This window comes from Elephas maximus, chromosome 17 (assembly GCF_024166365.1).
Source record: "Elephas maximus indicus isolate mEleMax1 chromosome 17, mEleMax1 primary haplotype, whole genome shotgun sequence".
In the NCBI taxonomy this organism is placed as follows: domain Eukaryota; kingdom Metazoa; phylum Chordata; class Mammalia; order Proboscidea; family Elephantidae; genus Elephas; species Elephas maximus.
In genome coordinates, this window is record NC_064835.1 from 84,925,483 (window position 1) to 84,950,603 (window position 25,121).

Sequence of the window (25,121 nt, forward strand, 5' to 3'; positions counted from 1 at the left end):
CTCCTGAAAAAGCAGCAACTGAAAACACAATTGAGCACAGTTCTAATCTGACACACATGGGGTCATCATGTGTCATAGTTGACTCGATGGCAGCTGAGCATGTGTTCCAACGTGACAATGAAACACAGCCCTCAGTCCGGGCCTTCCAGATTCACTTTTACATGAACAGGTTTTCTTCTGGCCCAGTAGTTAGGAGCAGGGTGTAAGGGTAAGAAAACCTATATTTAATTTCCAGTCCTGCCACTTTCTAGCTTTATGATCTTTGACGTGACTTAACCTCATTGAGCCTTAGTTTCTTCATCTGTAAAATGGGAGTAACGATGGGACACACCTCAAAGGAATGCTGGGAAGATGAGATAATGTATATTAAAACATTTGCTTGCTACCGGGAATAGAGAAAACACCCAATGAATGCTGGCAACCACTGCTTTCTTTCCATTATTGCTAGTAAGAACAACTCATAGGTGTATTATTGTAAAATATCATGCATTTTTCATAGACATGTAGCAGCTAATAATTAAAAAAAGCTTCTCAGTATATTCTGTGCCCTGATTCCCAAAACGACCTGACAGGAAGGCAGGGCAGAAATTATTACCCTCGTGCATGGGTTAGAAAATGGGGGCTTAGAAACGTCAAAGGGGGTTACCGGAATTCCTCAGCTAGCAAAGGGCAGGCCTGGAACGCGGCTCAGGCCTCTGGCTCAAGCACGCTTTCCACAGCTGCCCTGTAAGAAACCAACAGGCAAAATACCCAGGAAGAGCGACCTGGAAGCCAGACTACCCACAAGGGAGAGCAAGACGATTCCATTCTACTCTAGTCTGGTCTAGCCTATTCACTGAAGTGTCGCTTGGGACTCCAGTTGATTTCGCAACCCATGGAGGTTGTGACCTACCGTGTGCAAAGCGTTGCTGTAGGGAGCTGTGGCTCCCCAGTACCAAGTGAAGGACCTGCTACTGCAGAGTAGCCTGGGAGTTGTTGGTGTCAGTGTTGGGTTGCTTGGATTTGTACTACAGACATTCGCACACAAGTGCCGAAGTGGGGAAGAGTGTCCTGATCCCACCATGCTGACCTCAAAGCTTCAACAGTCATCCCCCTCAATCCTGTTTCATTTATAACCAGCTCCCTTCAAGTTGATTGTGACTCAGCATGACCTCATTTGTGTCAGAGTAGAACTGCTCCGCAGAATTCTCAACGGCTGATCTTTCGGAAGGAGTTTGCCAGCCCTTTTTCAGTGAGTTCAAATCACCAACCTTCCCGTTAGTAGCTGAGCACTAAACCATTTGCGCCAACCAGGGATTTCATTTCAGCTACACCTTCAGCCATTCCCCCCACTCCCTAACGTTTTCTTTCTTTCTTTCTTTTTGGATGATTAGTGGCCTATAAGGATTTGATTTTAACTTTTGCTCATTTTTTTTTTTTTTATTATGATGTCTTTTTTTTTTTTTTTACTGTGGTTTAGATGAAGATGCAAACCCTGGTGGCATAGTGGTTAAGTGCTACGGCTGCTAACCAAGAGGTTGGCAGTTCAAATCCACCAGGCACTCCTTGGAAACTCTATGGGGCAGTTCTACTCTGTCCTATAGGGTCGCTATGAGTCAGAATTGACTTGACAGCAGTGGGTTTGGTTTTTGGTTGGTTTAGATGAAGATCTACAGAGCAAATTAGTTTCTCATTAAACAATTAATACACATATTGTTTTGTTTTATGGGCCCATGTAATCTTTGGCTGAGGGGTGAGCCTCCAGAGTAACTTCAGTGTTGTTGTTGTTGTTAGGTGCTGTCGAGTCAGTTCCGACTCATAGCGACCCTATGCACAACAGAACGAAACACTGCCCGGTCCTGCGCCATCCTTACAATCGTTGTTATGCTTGAGCTCATTGTTGCAGCCACTGTGTCAACCCACCTCGTTGAGGGTCTTCCTCTTTTCCGCTGACCCTGTACTCTGCCAAGCATGATGTCCTTCTCCAGGGACTGATCCTTCCTGACAACATGCCCAAAATATGTAAGACACAGTCTCGCCATTCTCGCCTCTAAGGAGCATTCTGGCCGCACTTCTTCTAAGACAGCTTTGTTTGTTCTTTTGGCAGTCTGTGGTATATTCAATAATCCTCAACAACACCACAATTCAAAGGTGTCAACCCTTCTTCAGTCTTCCTTATTCACTGTCCAGGTTTCACATGCATATAATGTGATTGAAAATACCACGGCTTGGGTCAGGCACACCTCAGTCTTCAGGGTGACATCTTTGCTCTTCAACACTTTGAAGAGGTCCTTTGCAGCAGATTTGCCCAATGCAATGCATCTTTTGATTTCTTGACTGCCGCTTCCATGGCTGTTGATTGTGGATCCAAGTAAAATGAAATCCTTCACAACTTCAATGTTTTCTCCGTTTATCATGATGTTGCTCATTGGTCCAGTTGTGAGGATTTTTGTTTTCTTTATGTTGAGGTGTAATCCATACTGAAGGCTGTGGTCTTTGATCTTCATTAGTAAGTGCTTCAAGTCCTCTTCACTTTCAGCAAGCAAGGTTGTGTCATCTGCATAACACCGGTTGTTAACGAGTCTTCCTCCAGTCCTGATGCCCCGTTCTTCTTCATATAGTCCAGCTTCTCATATTATTCGCTCAGCATACAGATTGAATAGGTATGGTGAAAGAATACAACGCTGACGCACACCTTTCCTGACTTTAAACCAATCAGTATCCCCTTGTTCTGTCTGAACAACTGCCTCTTGAGAGTAACTTCAGTACTGAGTCAAAAGAGTGTCCAGGGGCCATACTCTCAGGGTTTCTCTAGTCTCTGTCAGACCAGTAAGTCTGGTCTTTTTTTCTGAGTCAGAATTTTCTTCTGCATTTTTTCCCAACTCTGTCCAGGACCCTCTACAGTGATCCCTGTCAGAGCAGTCAGTGGTGGTGGCCGGGCACCATCTAGTTGTGCTGGAGTCAGTCTGGTGGAGACTGTGGTGGTTGTGGTCCATTAGTTTCTGAACATTTTCTTGAGGAAATACTTGGGGAGTTAAAAAAAAATAATCATACATACGCCCCCCTGTGCCCTGCAGATTCAGATCCAGCAGGTCAGGGGTGGATGGGGATTTGCTGTTCTCATGGCTGCCTCCCCAGGGCATGTGGAAGGACAGCCACACCTGGCCCAGCTGAACTGAGTGACCTCTGAGGGCACCACCACTGGTAAGCCGAGGACTCTATCTCAACCAGCGGTCCTGCTGAAGGGGCATGGGAAACCCTTCAGGCACTCACGCACTCAGGTGGTAGCTGAAAGGTTGGGGGCTCGAGTCCACCCAGAGGCACCTTGACACAAAGGCCTAGAGATCTGCTTCTGAAAAGTCAGCCATTGAAAACCCTATGGAGCACAGTTCTACTCTGACACACACGGGGTCGCCATGAATCAAAGTCAACTCAATGGCCACTGGTACTGGCATTCCATAAAGGCCCAGTGAAGGAATGAACAGTGCCCGGGTTATAACAGCGTCTACGAGCCAGCTCCCAAGCTAGTGTTTCTCATCAACCCTACGACAGTGCAAGGTGGATATAAATCTATTTACGGATGAGGAAACTAAGCTCATGTGTGTGTAAGCGCACAGCACAGCGTCTGATGATTATTGCATGCTCAACGTGTGGTAACTCCTGTGACTGTTGTCCAAAGCCGAGCAGCCCCTCAGCAGCAGAGCCAGGATTTGAATCCAGGCCTGTGTGGCTCCAATCAGTCTGCCTTGTCAGGCCATGCCTCTCTTGGAGTAGCAGAAGCCTGAGGCCTCTGAAAGAAGACTGGAGTCAACACAGTCAATGTGTTAACACGTCCCAGACAATGATTTTAGGGCAGGGAACAACATGGAGGGAGATGGTCTTAAAATTTTTAACAGAGCACTGTAATATTTCAAGGAGAGTGTGTACCTAGAGAATGTCCCAAGCTGACTGTCTTGCTGGTTCTTTCGTTGATACCGAGTGAGGATAAGCAAGAATCAGATCGACAGACCCACGAAGGACGCTGTTAAGACAGGGGAGACGGCTGCTTCTTACCTCTTTGCCCTGTCTTTCTCATCTTCATCCATTAGATTTTCTATGCAGTTTTTCCTGAAAAAACAACAAGAAAAAGATGCTTACTGGGTCTGCTTCTAGACCTTTCGTATAAGCCTTTCCGGTTGCAGTCATTTTGATCTTAGTTGACCTGCGTGACACCTTAGCCCAGTGGTTCCAGGGCTTTTTTTTTTTTTTTTTTTTTTATCTTAGTACCCCTTTAAAATCTGTTGTGTTGAGTCGACTCTGACTCAGCCACCCTATAGGACGGAGTAGAACTGCCTCATAGAGTTTCCAAGGAGTGCCTGGTAGATTTGAACTGCCGATCTTTTGGTTAGCAGTCATAGCACTTAACCACTACGCCACCAGGGTTTCCAATACCCCTTTTATACCCTTAAGGAGCTTTTATTTCTGTGGGTTACAGCTGAGATAATTTTAAATGCACGCGCACACATTCCACTACCCATCAGAGACATGAAGACATCATACGTCAAGAAAAGTCTGGAAAAGACCACTCTACCCTCATGAGAATGACAGTAAAAAGGGCAAGTAACGTGTTAGCAGCATTATGAAAATACTCATGAACTCATGGCCTGAGGGGTCCCCAGACTCCACTTTGAGAACTGCTGTCTTGAACCAGCTCGATGAAGCATCTATTTATCCCAAGCCATAAACCTGAAAGTACCCCTGTTGGATGCTTTGATCTGTCAACAACAGCATACCAGGCCTTATTGACTCCTCTCCGCATGAAGCCAGTTGCCCAGGACATTCCAAACGAGAGCTTTTATTTGTTCATCTGTTCATTCAAATACGCAAACCCCCCTTACGTGCAACCCAGAGAGATTGGGACCCCACAGGAACAGAATCCACACCCTTCCCTTACGACATGCGTCCCTTGATAGTGAAAGCACACAGTTGTGAAAAATGAAATAATCCAGAAACATTCTTGTGGCCCAAGTCACCAGGAACCACCTCCCGGCCTCTGGTTTCTGCTCTCCCAGGCCACACTGGCTCACTGCCTCTCAGGCCCGTTTATCTTGGTTTCCTCTTCAGCCACACCCAGTCTGGGATTCCTTCACCCTCTCAGACCCACATCCACGCTTCCTTCTTACATTCACAGTCTGGCCTGCCTGTAGGTGCTCCTTCCTCTATCAGCCAGCACCCCAAGCACAGACACTTTCAGGGAGTCCAGCGAAGCCAGAGCCTGTTGGGGGGCCTGGAGGCACAAGGCTGCAGTGGCTGAGAGGATAAAGTGTGACTGAGATGAAGAGTGGGGTCCACGAAGAAGCCGAATCACCATTGCCCGTGCTGTCATCCTGCACCATTAAAGCTAGAACTCCCCCCAAAAAGAAACCACACCAGTTGCCGTCAAGTCGGTTCCGACTCATGACAACCCCTGGTCTGCAGAGTAGAGCTGCTCCATGGGGTTTTCAATGGTTGTGACCTTTCCAAGGTAGATTACTAGGCCTTTCTTCCAAACTGCTTCTTGGGTGGATTCAAACTGCCAACTTTTTGGTTAGTACCCAAGTGCTTCACCATTTTTGCCACCCAGGTATGCCAGAGCTCCAGGACCACTTTGCAAATGCAATATAAGACATTAGTCTCAAACTTCAAAGTTTTAAAGAAAAATAATTGATGTAGCAAATGAGTCTTCCTCTGAGGTAATTCCATGTCTCTATTCTGGATTTTTTTAATTCTGGTCTGTGTGCGAAGGAATGTTGTTGGTGTGCGCTGTCAAGGCAATGCCGACTCATAGTGACCCTACAGGACAGAGTAGAACTGCCCCATAGGGTTTCCAAGGAGCGGCTGGTGAATTCGAACTGCCAGCCTTTTGGTTAGCTGCCTGAGCTCTGAACTACCGCACCACCAGGATAGGAAGAGGAATTCTGTAGCTATGGCCCCCATCTACGTACGCGCCCCAAGAGTAGACGGCAAGCATATTTAACGATAGATTCACAAGGAACACCGTTCAGCAGTGGAGACTTGCATCATAGTTGAAATGGGCCTAACACATCTGTGTTTAACGCTTTCCAGATGGAATCTGTTCAAAGCCTTGTGACATGAAAAATGTGGTGTCGAGTCATTGAATGATACACACTCCCCCAGGCCGGGGCTTCCAAGGACAGTGGTGGCCACACAAGTGCTCGGGGTCATGAGCAAGGGGCTAGCCTCGAGAGGTTCTTTGCCAGGTGCCCCGAGAAAAGAGTGTATTCAAAGGAGCTGTGGGTTTTGGTTTGCTTTCCCGAGGTTCCCGAATCCTGTCTGGGTAAGTAGAGTTTCTTAGTCATAAAATAAACATCTAAAAATGACTAACAGCTATTCTTTATCAACCACATCTTCTCTGATTTATATCTGTTTATCCTTAAACATTTCCTGAACTCACGAAGCCTCAATGATCAACACTCACTTCCTCTTCTTCCTCATCCCTCCCATGTCCTTGCCCTAATTCCCAACACTTGGCCCCCATCAAAGCCATTCTGCTGAACTGCACCCTGTGTTTGAGGACAGGTACGTTAAACGGTACACCCTGCTAGCACTGCCGTAGAAGCTCCTTGCTGGTGTCTAGCATATTCTGTGTTGTCTCTCATGTCTTCACCCATGTATTTCTGAGTCACCCTCTGTGATGGTTAATTTCATGTGTCCATTTGGCTAGGCAACAGTATTTAATCAAACACTAACCTAGGTGTTTTTGGAAAGGTATTCTGTAGATGTGGTTAGCATTTACAATCAGTTGAATCTCAGTAAAGGAGATTACCCTCAGTAGTGTGCATAGGCCTCATCCAATCAGCTGAAGGCCTTAAGAGCAAACACTGAGGTTTTCCAGAGAAGAAATTTTGCCTCAAGTCTGCAACATGGACTCCTGCCAGAGTTTCTAGCCTGTGGGCCTGCCCCATGGCCTGCCCTATACATTTTGGACTTATTAGCCCCTCTCAGTGGTGTGAGCCAATTCCTTAAAAGAGATCTCACGTAGTAGATAGGTGGTGTTACGTGCTGTCAAGTTGAGTAGAACTGCCCTGTAGGGTTTCCAAGGAGCTACCGGTGGATTCCAGCTGCTGACCTTTATGGTTAGCAGCCAAGCTCTTAACCACTTTGCCACCAGGGCTCTAGACAGATTAGATAGATGGAGAGAGAGAGACAGAGATAAAGACAGAGATAGAGAGATAGTTAGATGTACATATATATATATATAAACAAAAAATCCTCACAACTGGACCAATAAGCAATATCATGATAAGCAGAGAAAAGACTGAAGTTGTCAAGGACTTCGTTTTACTTAGATCCAAAATCAACACCATGGAAGCAGCAATCAGAAATCAAATGATGCCTTGCATTGGGCAAATCTGCTGCAAAAGACCTTTTTAAAGTATTAAAAAGCAAAGATGTCACTTTAAGGACTGAGGTGCGCCTGACCCAAGCTTGGTATTTTCAATCGCCTCACATGCATGGGAAAGCTGGACGATGAATAAGGAAGACCAAAGAAGGATTGATGGCTTTTAATTATGGTGTTGGTGAAGAATATTGAATTTACCATGGGTTACCAAAAGAACAAACAAACCTGTCTTGGAAGAAGTACAGCCAGAATGCTCCTTAGAAGCAAGGAGGGTGAGACTAAGTCTCACATACTTGGGACATGTTATCAGAGGGATCATTCCCTGGAGAAGGACATTATGCTTGATAAAGTAGAGGGTCAGCAAAAAAGAGAAGACCCCCAACTAGATAGAGTGACACAGTGGCTGCAACAATATAAAACAAAACAAAACTCAGTGCCTTCGAGTAGATTTGGACTCAGTAACTCTATAGGACAGAGTAGAACTGCCCCATATGGTTTGCAAGGAGTACCTGGTGGATTTGAACTGCCGATCTTTTGGTTAGCAGCCAAAGCACTGAACCACTTCGCCACCAGGGTTTCCAACTGTGACAATGGGCTCAAGCATAACAACGATTATGAGGATGGTGCAGGACTGGGCAGCGTTTTGTTCTGTCTTGTATAGGGTTGCTATGAGTCGGAACTGACTCGACAGCACTAACAACAGTAACAACAAACACATATGTAGAGAGAGAGAGCCCTGATGGCGAAGTGGCTAAGAGTTCCGGCTGCTAACCAAAGGGTCGGCAGTTTGAAACCACCAGCTGGTCCTTGGAAACCCTATGGGCAGTTCTACTCTGCCCTATAGAGTCACTATGAGTCAGAATGGACTCGACAGCACACTACAACTATATCCATATATATGCAGGCATATATAGACACACACAGCCCTTTTTGTTCTGTTTCTCTGAAGAACCCTGACTGACACACCCTTTTATTTCACCATGTAGAAGAACTGGGAGGGCCCAAACACAGACAACTAAGATGGTCGAGGGGAAGAGAATCAGCCCTGTGAGGTCAGGCTAAAGGAACGCTGGAAGAGTTCAAGGTGAGACAACTGCTCTTCTCAATTACCTGAGGAGTTCCCAGTAAGGAGGATTTTGAGCAGCTGTTTTTTTTTTTTTTTTTTAATTCCAAATCCCTTTATTTTCTACCAAATAATCTTACGTAATAATCAGATACTACCCGCTTTGCTCCTCAGCCCTCTGCTAATGGAACTTTTCTTCTCTGCTTTTTCTCTCAGCAGCCCAGGCTCTTTCCAGGAAGAAAAGGCACACAAAGTGAGGGGGAAGCCTCACTGTGATGCTCCGTGGGCATAACCTGGTACCTGCTTCAAATGGGCAAGTTGCCCTAAGGCAAAAATGCAGCCACAATGGTTTTTCAAGGCCACGTTAGACAGAGTCTTGTCGTATTTGTTTTTTTTGTGTGTGTGTGCTTTACATGAAGGTTTACAAAGCAAATTAGTTTCTCATTAAACAATTAATACACATATTGTTTTGTGACATTGGTTGCCAACCCTGTGACATATGTCAACATTCTCCCCTTTTCGACACTGGGTTCCCCATTACCAGCTTTCCTGAATCCCCTATAAGCAGCCATTTTTAATGAACACAGAGTGCCAGAGAAAAAAAGATGGGCTTAAACAAAGCCAGAGGAGATTCGATTTAGATCTATGAAAGTAAGCGTTGATGTGATGATCCCCCAGAGTGAACAAGGCAGTAGAACCTTCACCCCAGGCAACCATATATTCTATACAGGTTAGACATTTACGAGATGTATCAGTCAGGGTTCCTACAGGAAACAGATGGCATGGTTACAATAATTTAATGGGGCGTATTTACAAATTTTTTTTTTTTATTTATTTACAAAGGGGCTATCTGCAAAGGTGTGGGTGGGGAGCAGGAGTGGATTAACCGGTAAGCAAGGTATGAACCAGCTTACCTTAAGCAAGGTACGCATGGGCTTACTTGTGTTTATTTACTAACCTGTAGGGAACAATTTCACATGGGTTTCACCACATCTTTGACGAAACTGTTCCCTATAGATTAGTAAGTACGCACAAGTAAACTCATGTGTGCCTTGCTTATTGGGTAATCCAGCCCTAGTAGGGGTTAGGGGAGCCAAGAGGGTTAATGCAGTCACCTGGGGTGGGTAACAGCAGAGCTCTTAACACCTCTAGGCATAAAGGGATAAGAAGGGAAAGAATCATTGAAACTTGGAAGAAGCACGTTATATAGGGTAGGCAGTCTTTGGTGGATGGACGCAGCCAGCACAAGGAAGCCTTGCATGGGCGTGAACAGAATAAGTAAATACCCTCACCTCACTCTCCGCCCATTCCCTATCTCCCTCTCTGTCGCCTATGAGGCACATCTCCCAGAAGGCAGAAGCAGGGGGCCTATTTATGTCATCTGTAAAGGTTAGTCCCCAAGGCAGAGAGAAGGGCAGAGAAGTGTGGAGAGGCAAGCGCAGGATACCATTTTTAGGGACTCTTCTCACACTGGGTTTCTTGGATTTCCCCAGAACGTAAACCATTAGAGTCTTGTTATGCCTTGCTACCTCTCCCCAAATTTGAAATGCAGATATCTGGACCTAGAAACTCATCATTCAAGAAATAATGATAGACAGTAACAATGGGAACCTAAGGGTAAGAGCGCCTGAGAGGGGATCCTGGAACAATTTAAGCAACAAAACAGATAATAATTGTATTGATTACCCACAGAATAAAATATTCATGAGCCCACAGTGATATAAATAAATATGTATGTGTGGCGGGGAGAACAGATGCATCTCCCTTACAGATTAATTCTAATTAATAAATGTAGAACTGAACCAAACCCATGGCCATCAAGTTGATTCCGACTCATCGAAACCCTGTGGGACAGAGTAGAACTGCCCCACAGGGATTCCGAGGAATGGCTGGTGGATTCGAACTGCCGACCTTTTGGTTAGCAGCCATAGCTCTTAACCACCACACCACCAGGGGCCATAAACGCAGAAGGAATGAGGAAAAAGAAAATCACCACCAGTACAGCACAGCAATAGTTGTTGCTGGCAAGAGCCTCTGATGGATGCATGAATTAACAAGCTAACGTTTGGAGAGAAAGAAGATATGTACACAATCTCGAAGTATCTCCCTCAAAATATTTATTAATTACAAAAGGGAAAAATAATAATTCTACAGTGGAGAAACCTGGCTCATCAAAGTTAGTATCACCAGTGATAAGTACAAGTCTTTTGGAAGAAATAAGCTCTCATTTCTCTTGGGTATATATACCTGAGAGTGTATTTGCTGAGCCGTACGGTAGCCATATGCTTACTTTATTAGAAACTCTCAATAAATGTGTGAAGAATGAAGGAAAGAAAGAGGCGGAAAGAGCAAAGGAGGGAGGGAGGAAAGGAAGGGTACGACCAGGGCCAGACCTGTCTGAATTTGCGGGCAATTGCCTAACACTCGCTCCCACAAATCTCTCAATGACGTTGGTTAAGCCAGGGTAACAGTACTAACCAAGCACATTTGAAGGTACAATTACATCCCGATGGCTAAGAATTAAAATAAAACTGCTGTGTGTGCAGGAGCTACTGACTTAAGGGAAAATTCTTTTACTGGGATGGAAATGTAGGGAGCTTTATGGTTTTCAACGTTCTGAAAAAGCGTAATCCCATTTTATTTCTATCCATATTCTGTGGGTGGAATGACTGGCTCTGGCTATCCTCCCCGTATGAATCAGGAAGCCACCCTGGGAAGGCTGAATGGCCCGCCCAAGGACACTGGCTTTGGTGGCAGCGCTGACCCCAGGTCAGAAACCTCTGGAGCTAACTCAAGGTTTTCCTTCTCCAACCACTGCCTGCTAAGGATGTGTGGGCTTCTGACTTCAGCCAGTCTGACTGAAATTTCAATTCCAACCTACTTGTTCTATGACCATGACCAAGCCCCTTAAACTTCACGAGTCTCTGTTTCCCTCATTTCTAACACGATGCTAACATGCCCTAGGGAGGGGCTGTGTGAGGCTTAAAGGAGAGGCATGTTTGCTTATACTTGTGCAAATAAAGAGTCTACCCTAGTGCCTGGTGCACAGAGGCCCTCAACGTGAGTCCTGGTCATCCTTAATTCTGCCTCAAATAACTGTCCTAACCTCTACATTCATACTGTGGTTGGCTGAGCCCCTGTTAAGACAGGCAACCTTAGCCTCATCCTTTCTTCTTGTCTGCCTTGAATTTCAATGAGGACATTCTTGTATAGCAAGGAAATCTGCACATGGGCTCTGGGGTTGCTGAGAACTAAGATTTCAGAGAGGGGCTCTTGAGCAGAGACAGGAAGGACTGTGTCAGTCAGAAGAGTGCTTTACCAAGTCAAGAGGCACCCAAAGACTGGTGTGTCTGCTGAGGCGCAGGGCTTGTCCCTACCTCCAGGGACCACCTGAAGCTGCCACCAAACAGGGCTGTGCAGACTGCTGAGCTGAGGTGGGGTGGGTGAAAGGAACTCAGCTCAGGACCAGGAAGCAGGCCAACTGGAGAATCTAACCAACCGAGGACAATAGAGAGGACAGTGTGGGCCCGGAAGGTCCTTAGGGAAATAGCATAGAGCTCCACCTGCTGCCAGGGAAGTAGAGCTACTGAGACAGGCATGCTGGTCTCAAAGCTCCCGGGCCTGGCGTCTACAGTGAGGACTGGGCCCTAGTTAGGTAAGCCTACAAAGCTGTGTCTGGGCCAGTGGCAGAATATACGCATGAAGGGGAAACGGAAGTGGCAGCCTGGAGTCAGCAGACCCAGCTGAAATCCTGGCTTTGCCATTGACTAGCTTTCGGTGACCCTGGGTAAGTGTGCTTTCTCCCAGCCCTAGTCCCCATCTGTGAGGTGGGGATCACAGAAGCGTCTCCCTCACTGAGTGCTGGTGAGAAGAAAATGAGAGAATCTCTGAAAAGCACAGTCTCTGGCACAAATAAGTAGTCATAAAATTTAGCTACTATTAATAACAATATCAATAATGATTAAGCGTTAAGGGGCTAGCGGTAGAAACTGGTACCTAAGCCTATAAAATGTCTCTGGGCAGAGCGGGATTTTTATTGCCGTCTCTCCGTCAGCATTGAAAATGTGTGTGTATGCACAGGCATGCCAGAAAGACACCACACACACACACTGTGACTGTGTGGTGTGACGGACCTGCCCCAGGGTGTCTGTGGATGTCATAACAGGTTGTTGGAAGGTTGTGAGCTAGAAGGGAGAGAGAAGGGAATGGAGTAAATATAGGTAGAAATGACTGAGGGTGTCTTTACATAGCATGCACTCGATATGTATCTATTGACTTTAACTGAGCTGAAGAACAAACGCAAGTCCTGAAAACGACATTTACATTAAACCCAGTGCCGTCAAGTGGATTCTGACTCATAGTGACCCTATAGGACAGAGTGGAACTGCCCCATAGGGTTTCCAAACTGTAATCTTCACGGAAGCAGACTGTCACATCTTTCTCCCGTGAAGTGGATGGTGGGTTCGAACCTCCCACCTTTTGGTTAGCAGCCCAGTGCTTTTACCACTGCGCCACCAGGATGCCTCAGCATTTACGTTGCTCAGGTATAATTCTGTCCCAAGGACAATCTTTCTCAAAGCCACCTACTACACAATTGACTGGAATCTGGCTCTGGGTGAACGGCAACTGGCAAATGGCAGCATGGAACTTTTCTCGTGCCACATCCGCCCTGGGTCCACAGAGTGTCAGCAGTGAGACGAGAGAGTAGTGAATCATTCAGGTGACAGGTATCCCCTTGGGGACCAGCAGCTCACTCCCGGGTCTTCAGACACCAAAGCTACATGCTGCATACCTGGAGAGGTACGCTATTTAACTAAAGCAGGGACTTGCATCGCTTTTCTGTAAAGGGCCACAGGAAAATATTTTAGAGGTGGGCCATACTGTCTCTGCTGCAACAACTCAGCTCCGCCATTGCAAAAGGAGCCACAGACAATATGTAATGATGGGTGTGGCTCTGTTCCAATAAAACTTTATTTAGAAAAACAGGCTGTGGGCTGGATTTGGCCCAAAGGCGGTAGTTTGCCTACCCACATTAAAAAAAAAAAAAAAAAAAAAAATCACTACTCACACCTTCTTCCTCAGTGTCTTTTAATCTGGAATTTTTCAAACCATCTTTATAGGCCCAGCGGGTCATTCTGTATCATCATGAATTTTCCCCAAAATGACTACCATAAGCCTGTTGTGCTGCAAGGCCAATGTTTTGATAAAATAAAATCACAAAGTTCTCAAATTGGCTGAGAGATGACTTGAATTACAGGTCCCAAGTCAGCTGGAAAACCTAACATGCCTCCCCACCACCCCAGTCAAACTTCGTGAATTTACCTTACTTTAAAAAAAAAAAAAAAAAGAAAGATTGAAAACAAGAACAAGCTGAAATCATAAGAGGCAAAACCAAGCACACACACTTCCCAGTCTATCGCGGTTATTTATTGTCAACAGTGTTTGCCTTATATCGTCTCACTGAGTCCCTGGTGAGGGGACCACATGTCATTTTGGATTAGTGTCTGTAGCTCACATGTGGGGGCCTGACAATGACTTTTCCTCATTATACCTTAGACACAAGAAAAGCTTGGAAAACCAGTCTCCGATGAACCACAGAGCTTCCTGGTTTCCTCTTGCCACTTGGGAGAGGCTACGAAATAACCTTCATGTCTTAATTCTTTCTCTCCAGGGAATGTCTTTTTGGTTGCAATGGTTCATTTCACTGAGGAAAAAATAGATTTCCTAAAGGAAAGAGAATGAAAACCTGAGAGCTGTCCGCTTCTGCAATCCCAATTCCCCACCACAAGGGATTCTTATCACACTCAGCCACATTCTTCTCCCAGTCAGCGGGGCTCTCAGGGTTTGCTTCACGGAGCCGAATTCCCAGAAAAAGCCACAACAAGAGCCCCAGGTCATCAAGCTTCCATAACCATAAGTGGACTCTACCACAAACTTCTAAAAGGTTAAAGCTGCGACTTTATCTGTCTGTTACAATCACGCCTCTTCCCCCACACTTGCCTTCTTCCAAGGGTCCGATGAGTCACCTTTCAGGGAAACGGTGACACAACGCATGAAGAAGTGGATGGAGAAAGTTAGAAAATTTGTTATTAAATAAATTTACAATGACATAGTTTGGTCAGCGAAGAGTTTCCAAACCAGAAACAGTTGAGGTGTCTGGAGTGAAGAGCAATCCTTACACTGCGTTATCACTCCTTCAGCCTTTGACACCCATGTTCCAGTTACCGCAGATTCCTCTTTGGGGGTCCCTCTGTAAAGACTTCAGACTGTGTGGTGTAAACCTGAGTCAACGAGAAGCCTGTTGGGTTGAAAATGTGTGGTCAGGGTGTGGACCAAGGATGCCTGTAAAAATCAGCAAGAGGGGGGAAGGAGATTTATGAGTCAGGCTCAGAGCTGAGTCAGTGAAAAGCAGGACTTCGGACTGGTTCCTTCAGGTTCAAATCCCTGCTGAGAATTTGCATTTCCACCCCAGACATACTCAATCAGAATCTACCCTTTAACAAGATCCCCAGGTGATTCATACGTATAATAAATTTTGAGAACCACTGCTCTACTAGTGGTCCTCAGAATTGGTCCCTAACCAGGAACGTTAGCAATCCCTGGGAACTTGTTAGAAATGCAAATGAACTGGTTCGAAGCCCTGGACTGAAAACCCTTTGTTCTGAACTTTTGTTCGGCTGCCGGAGAAAAACCCGACAAGAATCCATAAAACGCGGCCCTGTCCCAGCCTAGCCCCTGCATGTAACTGTCCATCCAAACACTCCTGTAGCCCAGGAACACCCACCCTAACTCTGCTCCAGTGTATAAGGAGAGAAAAATAAAGAGAAGACGTCCTTGAAATGAGAAGTCAAATTAGTTTTGGATACCTAGGCTGTGATATTTTGGGTTTAATATCAGAATTTCAAATAATGTTTCTTGCAAACGTGGATGTTTCTTGTGACCTATCCCCTGTGGGAGGCAGCAGTGTTAATCTGGGAACTAACCAGATCTAGGTTTGAATGTCTTCCACCCTGTTTCCTTCACTTAGCCTGATGGCCTGACACAGCCTCAGGAGTTGCTATTGTTGTTGTGTGCTGTCGAATGGATTCCGACTCATAGCGACCCCGTGTGACAGAGGAGAACCGCCCCATAGGGTTTTCTTGCCTGTAATCTTCATGGAAGCTCCCTTAGAGCGAGCCACCGAGTAGGTTCAAACTTGAATCCTTTTGGCTAGCAGCCAAGCACTTAACCTTTGCACCACCAGGCCTCACTCAGCCCCAGGTCACACCCATTTTCTACAGCTGAGAGGAGAATCCATTACGATAACTCAGCTATGTGAAGTGCTTAGCACATAAAGGGCCAAGCAAGAGGGGTTAATGGCCTTCTCGTCCACAGAACAGCTGTCAGAAACCAAGTATTTCAAATGAGGACAGGCCAGGACCTTCACAGCCACGGGTACCCCAGCCCAGACTTGTCCACTGCCGCCCACTTATCCTTGGTAGGAAGCATCCTCACTCTGTACTGCCTTCCGCCTTCTCCCATCGTAACCACTTCTTTTACTCAGTTTAAATAGAAAAGGCACTGTCTGTGCTCCCTGGAAAGCCAGCTGAGCCCGCCCACCACCTCTGTTAACATAGCCCAGGCCGTGCTCAGGGGCTGTGACCAGGAAGCTTCCAGAACAACATCAACGACGAGGAGCTCTCTTCCTTCATGATGTACCATAAATATAAATATTCATATTTAATTTCTTCACTCTTGGAAGGTACCCATGAAATCAGGCCCTTCAATATGCCTTCTGCTGGCTCCTCACAGTATAATCCATGGAAGCTGGCTTTGCCCCGGGTAAGCCTTGCCCTGGGGGATGGCCGAAAAGTTGATCCCAAACACTGGGCATTTCTTCCCAGCCTGGCAATAAGCGTCTTGCTTGATCTTAGGCTGTAGCCAACGGTTGACAAATCAGACCTGGTTACTGGCCCACAGACCTGCCTGCATTTAAAAAAAAAAGGAAAAAGCAAGGCGGCGGCCCTTGGTACAAGAGCTCTTGGTTGCCTGCTTGAGCCGTGTGGCTCTCTGCGCCGGTGCTGGGCGGGTGTGTGGCTCTCTGGGAGGTGTAGACCCTGAGCGTTGTGTGCTGATGACCCTTGCAGGACGGGCGTGGGGAGAGGGCCGGAGAGGCGACACCCATTGGGATGTAGCTACTGACTGGGGGGGAAGGGCAGAAGGAAAGGGTGGTGTTACAAACTGTTACACTGTTGGCTGCTAACCAAAAGGTTGGAAGGTTGGAGTCTGCCAAGAGGTGCCTCAGACTGGGTGCCTTGGAAGAAAGGCCTGGCGATCTACGTCCAAAAAACCAGTTACTGAAAACCCTATGGAGCACAGTTCCACTCTGACATACATGAGGTCACCATATATCAGAATCAACTTGACAACAACTGGTTTTTGGCTCCCTTTCTAAAGAGAAAAGTGACATGGCTGTCCCCGGCAGGCCAGCTGCAGCAGAACTGCAGAAGCGTTTGCTGGCTACAGGAGCTAGAGGCCCAAGGGACAAGGCGGATCCTAGAGGGGCCGGCTATGGTGGCCTTGGAGTCCTCTGAGGACTCAGCATCCATGTCACTGTACCTCAGCAAAGCACGTCTTTCCAGCAAGACCTAGGAGAGCTGTTCAGTTTGCACCCCAGCACAGCCAAGATTCCCCAGGCCACGTGCATTCGCCAGGCACTCCTGTGGCCGATCAGAACTAGGAGGCTGCAAGGGGACTTGTGGCCCGGCCCCTACATTGGCCACCACCTGCGAGGCACCAGCAGTCCTGTCTCCAGAGGTATCCAGGAAGCACATTGTGCCTGCCCAAGACTTTGCCACCCGGGTGCTGACGAATCACCCCTGCCTGGTCCCCACTCCATCCTGACCCTGCCTGAGGGTAGACTGGGTCCCCTCCCATGGGGCAGGGGTGGCAGCCTGTGTGTCTGGGGCTGGCCCCGGCCCCCTGGCCTGGCAAGAGGCAGCCTCCATTCCTTCGACCTTCACACTGTTGATTTCTATAACGACCATTTACCTAGTGTCTGCTGTGGGCTGACCTGATCGCCCTAGAGATAACAAGTCCTTTCCCACAGAGGCCAAGGGCTAGGGAAGGTGCCAGACCAGTAAATCCAAGACTATGACAACATGAGCAGGGCTATGCGAGGGGGGATGCCAGAACCCTTCCAGCCAGACGGGGGCCCTGGCAGGGGTCCTGGGAATGCTGACCCTCGCGCTAGGTGTTGGAGTGTCATGGTCAAGAGAGCAGTGGCTGGAGCCAGGCTAGGTTTACAGATGTGTGACCTGAGGAAGCCTCTCCGTGCCTCAGTTTCTTCATGCATACAACGCAGGTCCTAACAACACTGACTAAATGGTAAGACGTAAGTGAGATGACGCAGGTAAAGCACCTGGAGCAGAACCTCGCACGTGTGTTCACTTGCAGGAGGAAGAGCAGGAGGAGGTAGAGCTGCAGCAGAAATTGTGGTTACCTGGGCAGGTGAGGAGACATTCAGGCAGAAGGAATAGTTTGGTCCAAGGCCCTGGGCATGAGAAAGCAGGGCCTGTCTGGAGGCCCACAAGGTTTCCCAGACAAGGAGCCTCCTGACTGCATTTCTGGCCTAATGCCCGAGTGTGCAGTTCCCCAGAACGTTTGCCAAGATGTCGTTTGCCCTGCCCGCCCTCGCACCTTAGCCCTGGGGTCCGTGGCCAGGCTGGCAGAATGCTGCGTGGAGACACTGTCAAGAAGGCCCTTGAATTACCTTCCCGGGGCCTCCACAACACATAGCCACAAACTGAGTGGTTTAAAACAAGAGGAATTTTTTCTCTTACATTTCTGGAGGCTTAAAGTCTGAATTCAGGGTGTCAGCAGGGCCATGCCCTCTCTGAAGCTTCCACAAAAAAAAAAAAACAAAACCCAAACCCATTGCTATCGAGTCGATTCTGACTCATAGCGACCCTATAGTATAGAGTAAAACTGCCCCAAAGGGTTTCTAAGGAGTGGCTGCTAGATTTGAACTATCAACCTTTTGGTTAACGGCCTTAACCACTGCACCACCAGGGCTCCCTGAAGGTTCTAGGGGAAGATTTTTCCTTGTCTCTTGCCCAGTGTCAGATTGCCCAATAAGCAAGGTAAGCATGGGCTTACTTGTGCTTACTTATTAATCTGTGGTGAACAATTTCACATTTTTTTCACCACAACAAAGATTCTGCTTCTGGGAATGGCTGACATCTGTCTCCCTCCCCATCCCACAGCACCTTCCTACAGAATCAAAGCCTCCTTTCAAATTTATAATCCCTGACAGGGATGGAGTACCCAATAAACAAGGTAAGCATGGGCTTACTTGTGCTTACTTACTAATCTGTAGTGAACAGTTTCACATGTTTTTTCCATGAACCTTGCTTACTGGGCACTCCGCCCTGTTCATACAGCTTCTGGTGGCCCCAGGCGTCCCTTAGATTGTGGCAGCATAACTACATCATCACATGGCCGTCTCCCCCATGTTGCTTCTCTGCTTACAAGGATACCAGTCATATTGGATTAGGACCCAGGCTCCTCCAGTCTGGCCCCAGCTTAACTAATGACATCTGTAGAGACCTTTTTTCCCAAAGAAGGTCACATTCATAGGCACTGAGGATTAGGACCTGAACATACCTTTTTGGGGGACACAATCCAATTCATACCAGTCCCTGGCTCATTCCTTTGCTCCACCCATAACGGAGCCAAGTTTGCCACCCCTCTCCCCCACCCCACTATGGCCAAACACAGTGAGGGCCGTGGTGGGGACCCTGAAGCCAGCGGAGAACATCCTCTATCCTAGCCTACTCCCTGTGCTGGCAGCCCCCAGCTGAGGCACCAGCCTGCCCTGCAGCTAGCTGCATTCTAACAGGGCTGGAGCCTTCCTAACAACCTTCCAGCCTGTGACCTGGTTAGCCGTCATCCAAGTGTGTCATGCTGGGACCTGACAGAAGCAATACGCCCCACACGGCACGCAGACAGAGCAGCTGTAGAGGACTGACTGGGCATCCTTACTGCCCCGCTCACTCCAAACAAACCAAGATCCCCTACCAGACCCCAGCAGGAGAAGAGCATGTGGACCGGGAAAACTTCCACTTCTACATTAGCACTCCCCATCAGAACACACCCATGGGGCCCTAAACCTCCCTGGGGAGCCTCAATATTATCTAGAGCTTTATATACCAATAGGGGAAAGGGCGCAGATTCATCATTTTTTAAAAAGCCAAAAAAAAAAAAAAAAAAGGCATTGAGATATATCTGCTGGATCACTAAGCTGACAGTTTTTTTGCTTGTTCATTTGTTTTTTTAAATCTAAGTTATCTGAAAACACTGGCTGGGTTGGTCGGATGCAGGCCCAGCTGGCCTGGCAGTCATGGCAATGGGAATTTGGGATCCAGTAGTGCTGGCCACACAAAGAGGTCTTTCTCCCATGGCCTTGACACAGGTGCTACCAGATCCTAATGCATAGAGCAAACCAATTCTCGCCACACGCACCCTCCTCCCCACAACAATCAGCCCAACTTCAGGATATCCAAAATCTGGTATAAAATATGTACACGGATCAAATGCACAGGAAAAAACTAGTTCCAGGAAGACCAACAGGTGCAGGGAGAAAGGGTGGGATGAAGGTCCTGGTGGCCAGAGTTGGTAGGTGAAAGCTGATTGGAACTACTGATCTTACAGCACTTCATAATGAGAAGGGGCGCACATCTGCCTGACACCTAAATGTCATTCAATAAACGTGCAACTGAAATTAACTGAATGCTCCCAAGGCAAGTCCTTCATGTTGTTGTTTTTAGGTGCCGTGGAGTCGGTTCCAATTCATAGCGACTCTCCGTAAAACAGAACAAAGCGCTGCCGGGTCCTGTGCCATCCTCACAGTCATTGCTATGTTTGAGCCCACTGCTGCAGCCAATGCATTAATACATCTCCATGAGGGTCTTCCTCTTTTTTTGCTGACCCCCTACATTACCGAGCATGATGTCCTTCTCCAGGGACGGGTCCCTCCTGATAACATTTCCAAAGTACGTGAGACAAAGTCTCACCATTCTTGCTTCTAAGGAGCGCTCCAGCTGTTCTTCCAAGACAGAGTTGTTCGTTCTTTTGGGGGTCCATGGTCTATTCGATACTCTTCACCAACACTATAATTCAAAAGCATCAACTCTTCTTGGGTCTTCCTTATTCGCTGTCCAGCATTCACATGCATATGAGGCAACTGAAAATACCATGGCTTAGGTCAGGCACACCTTAGTCCTCAAAGTGACATCTTTGCTTTTTAACACTTAAAAGAGGTCTTTTGCAACAGATGTGCCCAATGCAATACATCGTTTGATTTCTTGACTGCTGCTTCCACGGGCGTTGATTGAGAATCCAAGTAAAATGAAATCCTTGACAACTTCAATCTTTTCTCTGTTTATTCATAAAATCCTTTTGAATAGCCTGTAATTCTCATTAGTGAGGATTATAGGGCCTAATATTCTTATTATCCCTCCTTGAATCTGCAACATTGAGACTCAGAGACACATGCCAGTGTTCAACAAGTGTTTCTGAGTGTCTAAAAAATGAGAGAGAACACATATTTTAAGCAACTTAGTACAAAGTCCTTCCCACCAGTTTGCACCACAGCAAAGCAGTAATATCAAGTCAGAGATGTAAGACACCCTCCACAGGAAGGTCCCAGGAAGTGTTAAAGAAAGGCCCATCCTTAGGGACATTACAATACAAAATGGAAGATTAGACACAAGAACAGACAAGACCACCATGGGCATCAGGCCACACCCAAGTGCCAGAAGAACAGAGATGAGGAAGATGACAGAAGTGAAGCACTTGAACCAGGAAGACCTTCACAGAGGGGTGGAGAAAACCATTGGTCGGGACACAGTCTTTTGCCCATCAGGCCACAGGATTGGCCGGGACGCAGTCTTTTGCCCATCAAGCCACAGGAAGAGTGCTCGCAATTCCAGAAAGGTCCAATTTTTACACTTTTTAGAAGCACACTGGGTTTTGCCCCAGAAGAGCTAGAAATCTCCAGTTTTGGGGTTGTGTACATCCAGATATCCACGTTTTACACAAAAGATACCTTAGAAGACCTTTCTGCTTTCCCACACCTTTCACTCCACCCCTGGGTAATGTGGAGGGAATGGCAAGGGAAATGAGAAGAACATTTTCTCTTTTTTTAAAACAGAGACTGAGTTCTCTCCCCTTAAAAATGTCTAATGAAGTGACCACGATACATGCACGGTTCATCCAATGGCCCAGCCCCGAAAGCTCTGGGAGGTGCCTCCAGGGTGCGAAGGAGAGTCCCAGGCGCCTTCCCCCTCAGTCAGGCTGGTTCCCTCATTGCTTTAGAATCAGAAAGCCCAGGCCTAGGACACCTTCTGAAGGCATTCTGCTCTTCACAAAATAAATGAGTTGGTGAAAGACAGCTACAAGAAAAGCTGTAGCTTAAGGTCTTCATCTGTATCAGCTTTCTAAATCACGACCTTCTGATCCTAATTTTTTTCTCAACTACCCTAACAGATACTACCTTTGCCATGAGAGCAAAACAGCAATGTTTCAACAAAGAATCCCCAATGCCATCGAGTCAATTCTGACTCGTAGCGACCCTATAGGACGGAGTAGAACTGCCCCATAGAGTTTCCAAGGACCGCCTGGCGGATTTGAACTGTCAACCCTTTGGTTAGCAGCCGTGGCACTTAACCACTACGCCACCAGGGTTTCCCAACAAAGAATAAAAGCAGAAAATACATATGTCTGTATACGTGTATGTAGGGGGAGTAACACATATACCTACTGCTGTTGGTCGCCGTCAAGCCGATTCTGACTCATGGCGGCCCCACGTGTGCAGGGTAGAACTGCTCCATAGGGTTTTCACAGCAGGTCTTCCGAGCCACCTCTGGGTGGGCTCAAAGCACCAACCTTTCGGCTAGTAGTCGAGCGCTTGCTGAACTGTGTAAGCTACCCAGGGACTCTGTACATGATTAAAACGGTTCAGAGGATGCAATCCAAATTCTTAATTCACAGCATTCAAGGCTCCGGACGACGATGAGCCGTCCATTTATGATTTCAGCCCCATCCCCGTCAGGGCATTTCTGTCCCCTTGACCCCTAGTCGCCAGGCACCCTCCAGATCGTCACGATGCCTTCTTTGCTTCTGCCACCCAACATGATCCTGGTCATCCCTCGAGCCCTCCCCATGGTGCCACCAGGGAAGCCCTGCTACGCCCGCCTCTCTCCTCCACCGTCCCCGCCCCTCGGCCTCGGGACTGCACCCTATTACAGCACCTTTTCGGTCCTGCTGAGCCTCAGCATAGCTGTTCCCGACCCTCCCCTCCCAGAGGTAAACCCCTCGAGGGAAGGACCGGCTGCGTCCTCAGCATCTCAGCGAGCAGCGCCGTTCTTGGGGCGCAGTGAGGTTTGGGGCGTGGAGCACGCTCCCGCCCAGGAATCTGTTTATTAAGTTTGGACGGGACCTCGGGCCTCTGGTTCCCAGCAGTAATTAATCACTAGGCGGCACCTCTGACGAAAAGGCTGAATGTGGGGCGTAGGCCACTCCTGTGCTTCCAACCTGTCCTCGAGTCACCTCTGGTGCTGGGCCCCAACACTTTACGCTAATCAAAAACAGAGCAAACAGATTAAAGCAGCGTTCACTCAGAAGACTGCCATCTGTACGACTCAGACAGCCTTCTCTGCCCATCCCCTTTGGCCAACGCTAAACAGGCTTAGCCTGCTGTGGGCAAACAGGAAAGTAGGTCAGCAGCACCAGTCTCGCCATAGTGATGAACTAATGATGCGAACGCCGAGTCCGTTCACCGTCACCCCATGCTGGGGAGAGAGGGCAGGCCCGCCTCGAGGCCCAGGCCCTTGGCTGCTCTCAGACCCAGTGGGTGGCTCAGGCCCACCTCAGGGTGGCAGAGAGGGGACCTGGTCCCGGTGAATGAGGAAAATGCAAAGGAAGCTTGGGGAAACGGCTTAAAAAAAAAAAATGCAGAAAGAAGAAAGTGGATAAGCAGGCACGGCCACTTCCCTGTAATTAAAGACAAATCCATTTGTGTCTACAGTGGTGCGATAATCCGATTCACCTGCATGGCTGCATGGATGTGATAATTTGCATGAACGATGCTGGCTAATAAGACGTGCTGCCTCCCAGCTCCCTCCACCTGGCTTAAGGACCCCCTACCCTGCCACTAGGAGCCCTAGGGGTACAATGGCTAAGTGATTGGCTGTTTACCGAAACGTTGGCGGTTCGAACTCACGAGCAGCTCCATAGGAGAAAGCCATCTGCTTCCATAAAGATCACAGCCTTGGAAACCCTATGGAGCAGTTCTGCTCTGTCCTATAGGGTTGTTATGGGTCAGAATTGACTCGACGGCAATGGGTTTGAGTTTACCCCTCAACTAAAGAGCCCTGGTGGTGCAGTGGTTAAACCGAAAGGTGGGTGGTTCGAACCTATCCACCACTCTGCAGGGAAAAGACCTGGCTATCTGCTCTCGTAATGATCACAGCCTAAAAAACCCTATGGGGCAGTTCTTTTCTGTCCTACCGGGTCACTGTGAGTTGGAATCGACTTGACGACACCCAACAACACCACCACCACACCTCAGCTCTCAGCGGTCACTGGTTAATACCAACTGGACATGTAGTGGGGCAAGGGCCAACCAGAATCAGCAGTGCCCAGGACCAGCTGGCCCAGGTCTCATGCCAGGAAGGAAGACACAGTACTCTTCCTACTGTCTCATTCCTTCCTATGTTTGTCTGGGCTGCAGCTGTCCAGACTGAGAGGCCTCTCCTTAGGGCCTCTCTGGCTCAGGAGCTGGACAAAGCACCAGATACCTTGAGGAAAATTCCCCTGAGGCCCAGGGCTGTCAGCTCTCCCAATTCCAGCAGTGGCTCTCACCTAACCTACTTCCAGGAGCCGGTGTCTGAATTCAGGTCATCCCAGGAGGATCTAGAACAAACCTGGAGGCCGACACTGGGTGTCCAGGGGGCTAGGGGCTGCTTCCCGGGCTCCTAGGAAGGCCAGGACTCCTGGTTCACCCCAACCTATTAGCTCGATTGGTGTCCCTGGGGCAGAGGCAAAAGTGTTAGTTTTGGGGTCCCAGAGAAGTTTCCCAAGACAGCAGTAGCCTTGTGGCCCCAAGGTTGCATGATGGAATCGGTAAAAGCAGATATGTGTATTTTTTAAAGGCCTTTCTTCTAAAATGCTGCTTACTGCTTCCTCTTTGGAGTCCTCAGTTGGCACAAACGGTTGAGTGCTCGACTACTGGCCGAAAGGTTGGCGCTTCAAACCCACCCAGAGGCACCTCAGAAGACAGGCCTGGCGATCTGCTTCCGAAAGGACGCAGCCTTGAGAACTTGAGGGAACAGTTCTACTCTGCACGCGTGGGGTCACCATGAGTCCGAATCGACCCAACGGCAACTAACAACAACAAGTAAGCTTCTTCTTTACATCGTCTCGATGCCAACTGTATGAGAAGGCTTTGCGCTAAGCCTTTCAGGACACGTTCAGGTGTAAGATCCTACCACCTGTAGGACGCTCACCCAAACCCTTTCGGAACAAGACCTTGTCTGAAAAGCTTTCTCTTCAGCACTTTCAAGACCTGAAGGGCGAACAGTTCACAACAATTAGTCCTTCCTTCCTCCTTCCTCCTGTCCCTCTGACCTTTGTCAACACGTTTATTCAGCACATAGG

General features: G+C 47.8%; 1 protein-coding gene across 3 annotated transcripts in view; it reads right to left on the bottom strand.

Annotated features, from left to right (window-relative positions):
- NPAS2 (neuronal PAS domain protein 2) overlaps window positions 1-25,121 on the bottom strand; it is a 184,746-nt gene that overhangs the window by 88,471 nt on the left and 71,154 nt on the right. For 2 of the 3 annotated variants that reach the window (XM_049856381.1, XM_049856379.1), the window contains exon 2: window positions 4,033-4,086. In XM_049856381.1, the coding sequence (XP_049712338.1) occupies window positions 4,033-4,064 (32 nt within the window). In that variant the 5' untranslated portion in view covers window positions 4,065-4,086. The other variant, XM_049856380.1, reaches the window with a different exon arrangement.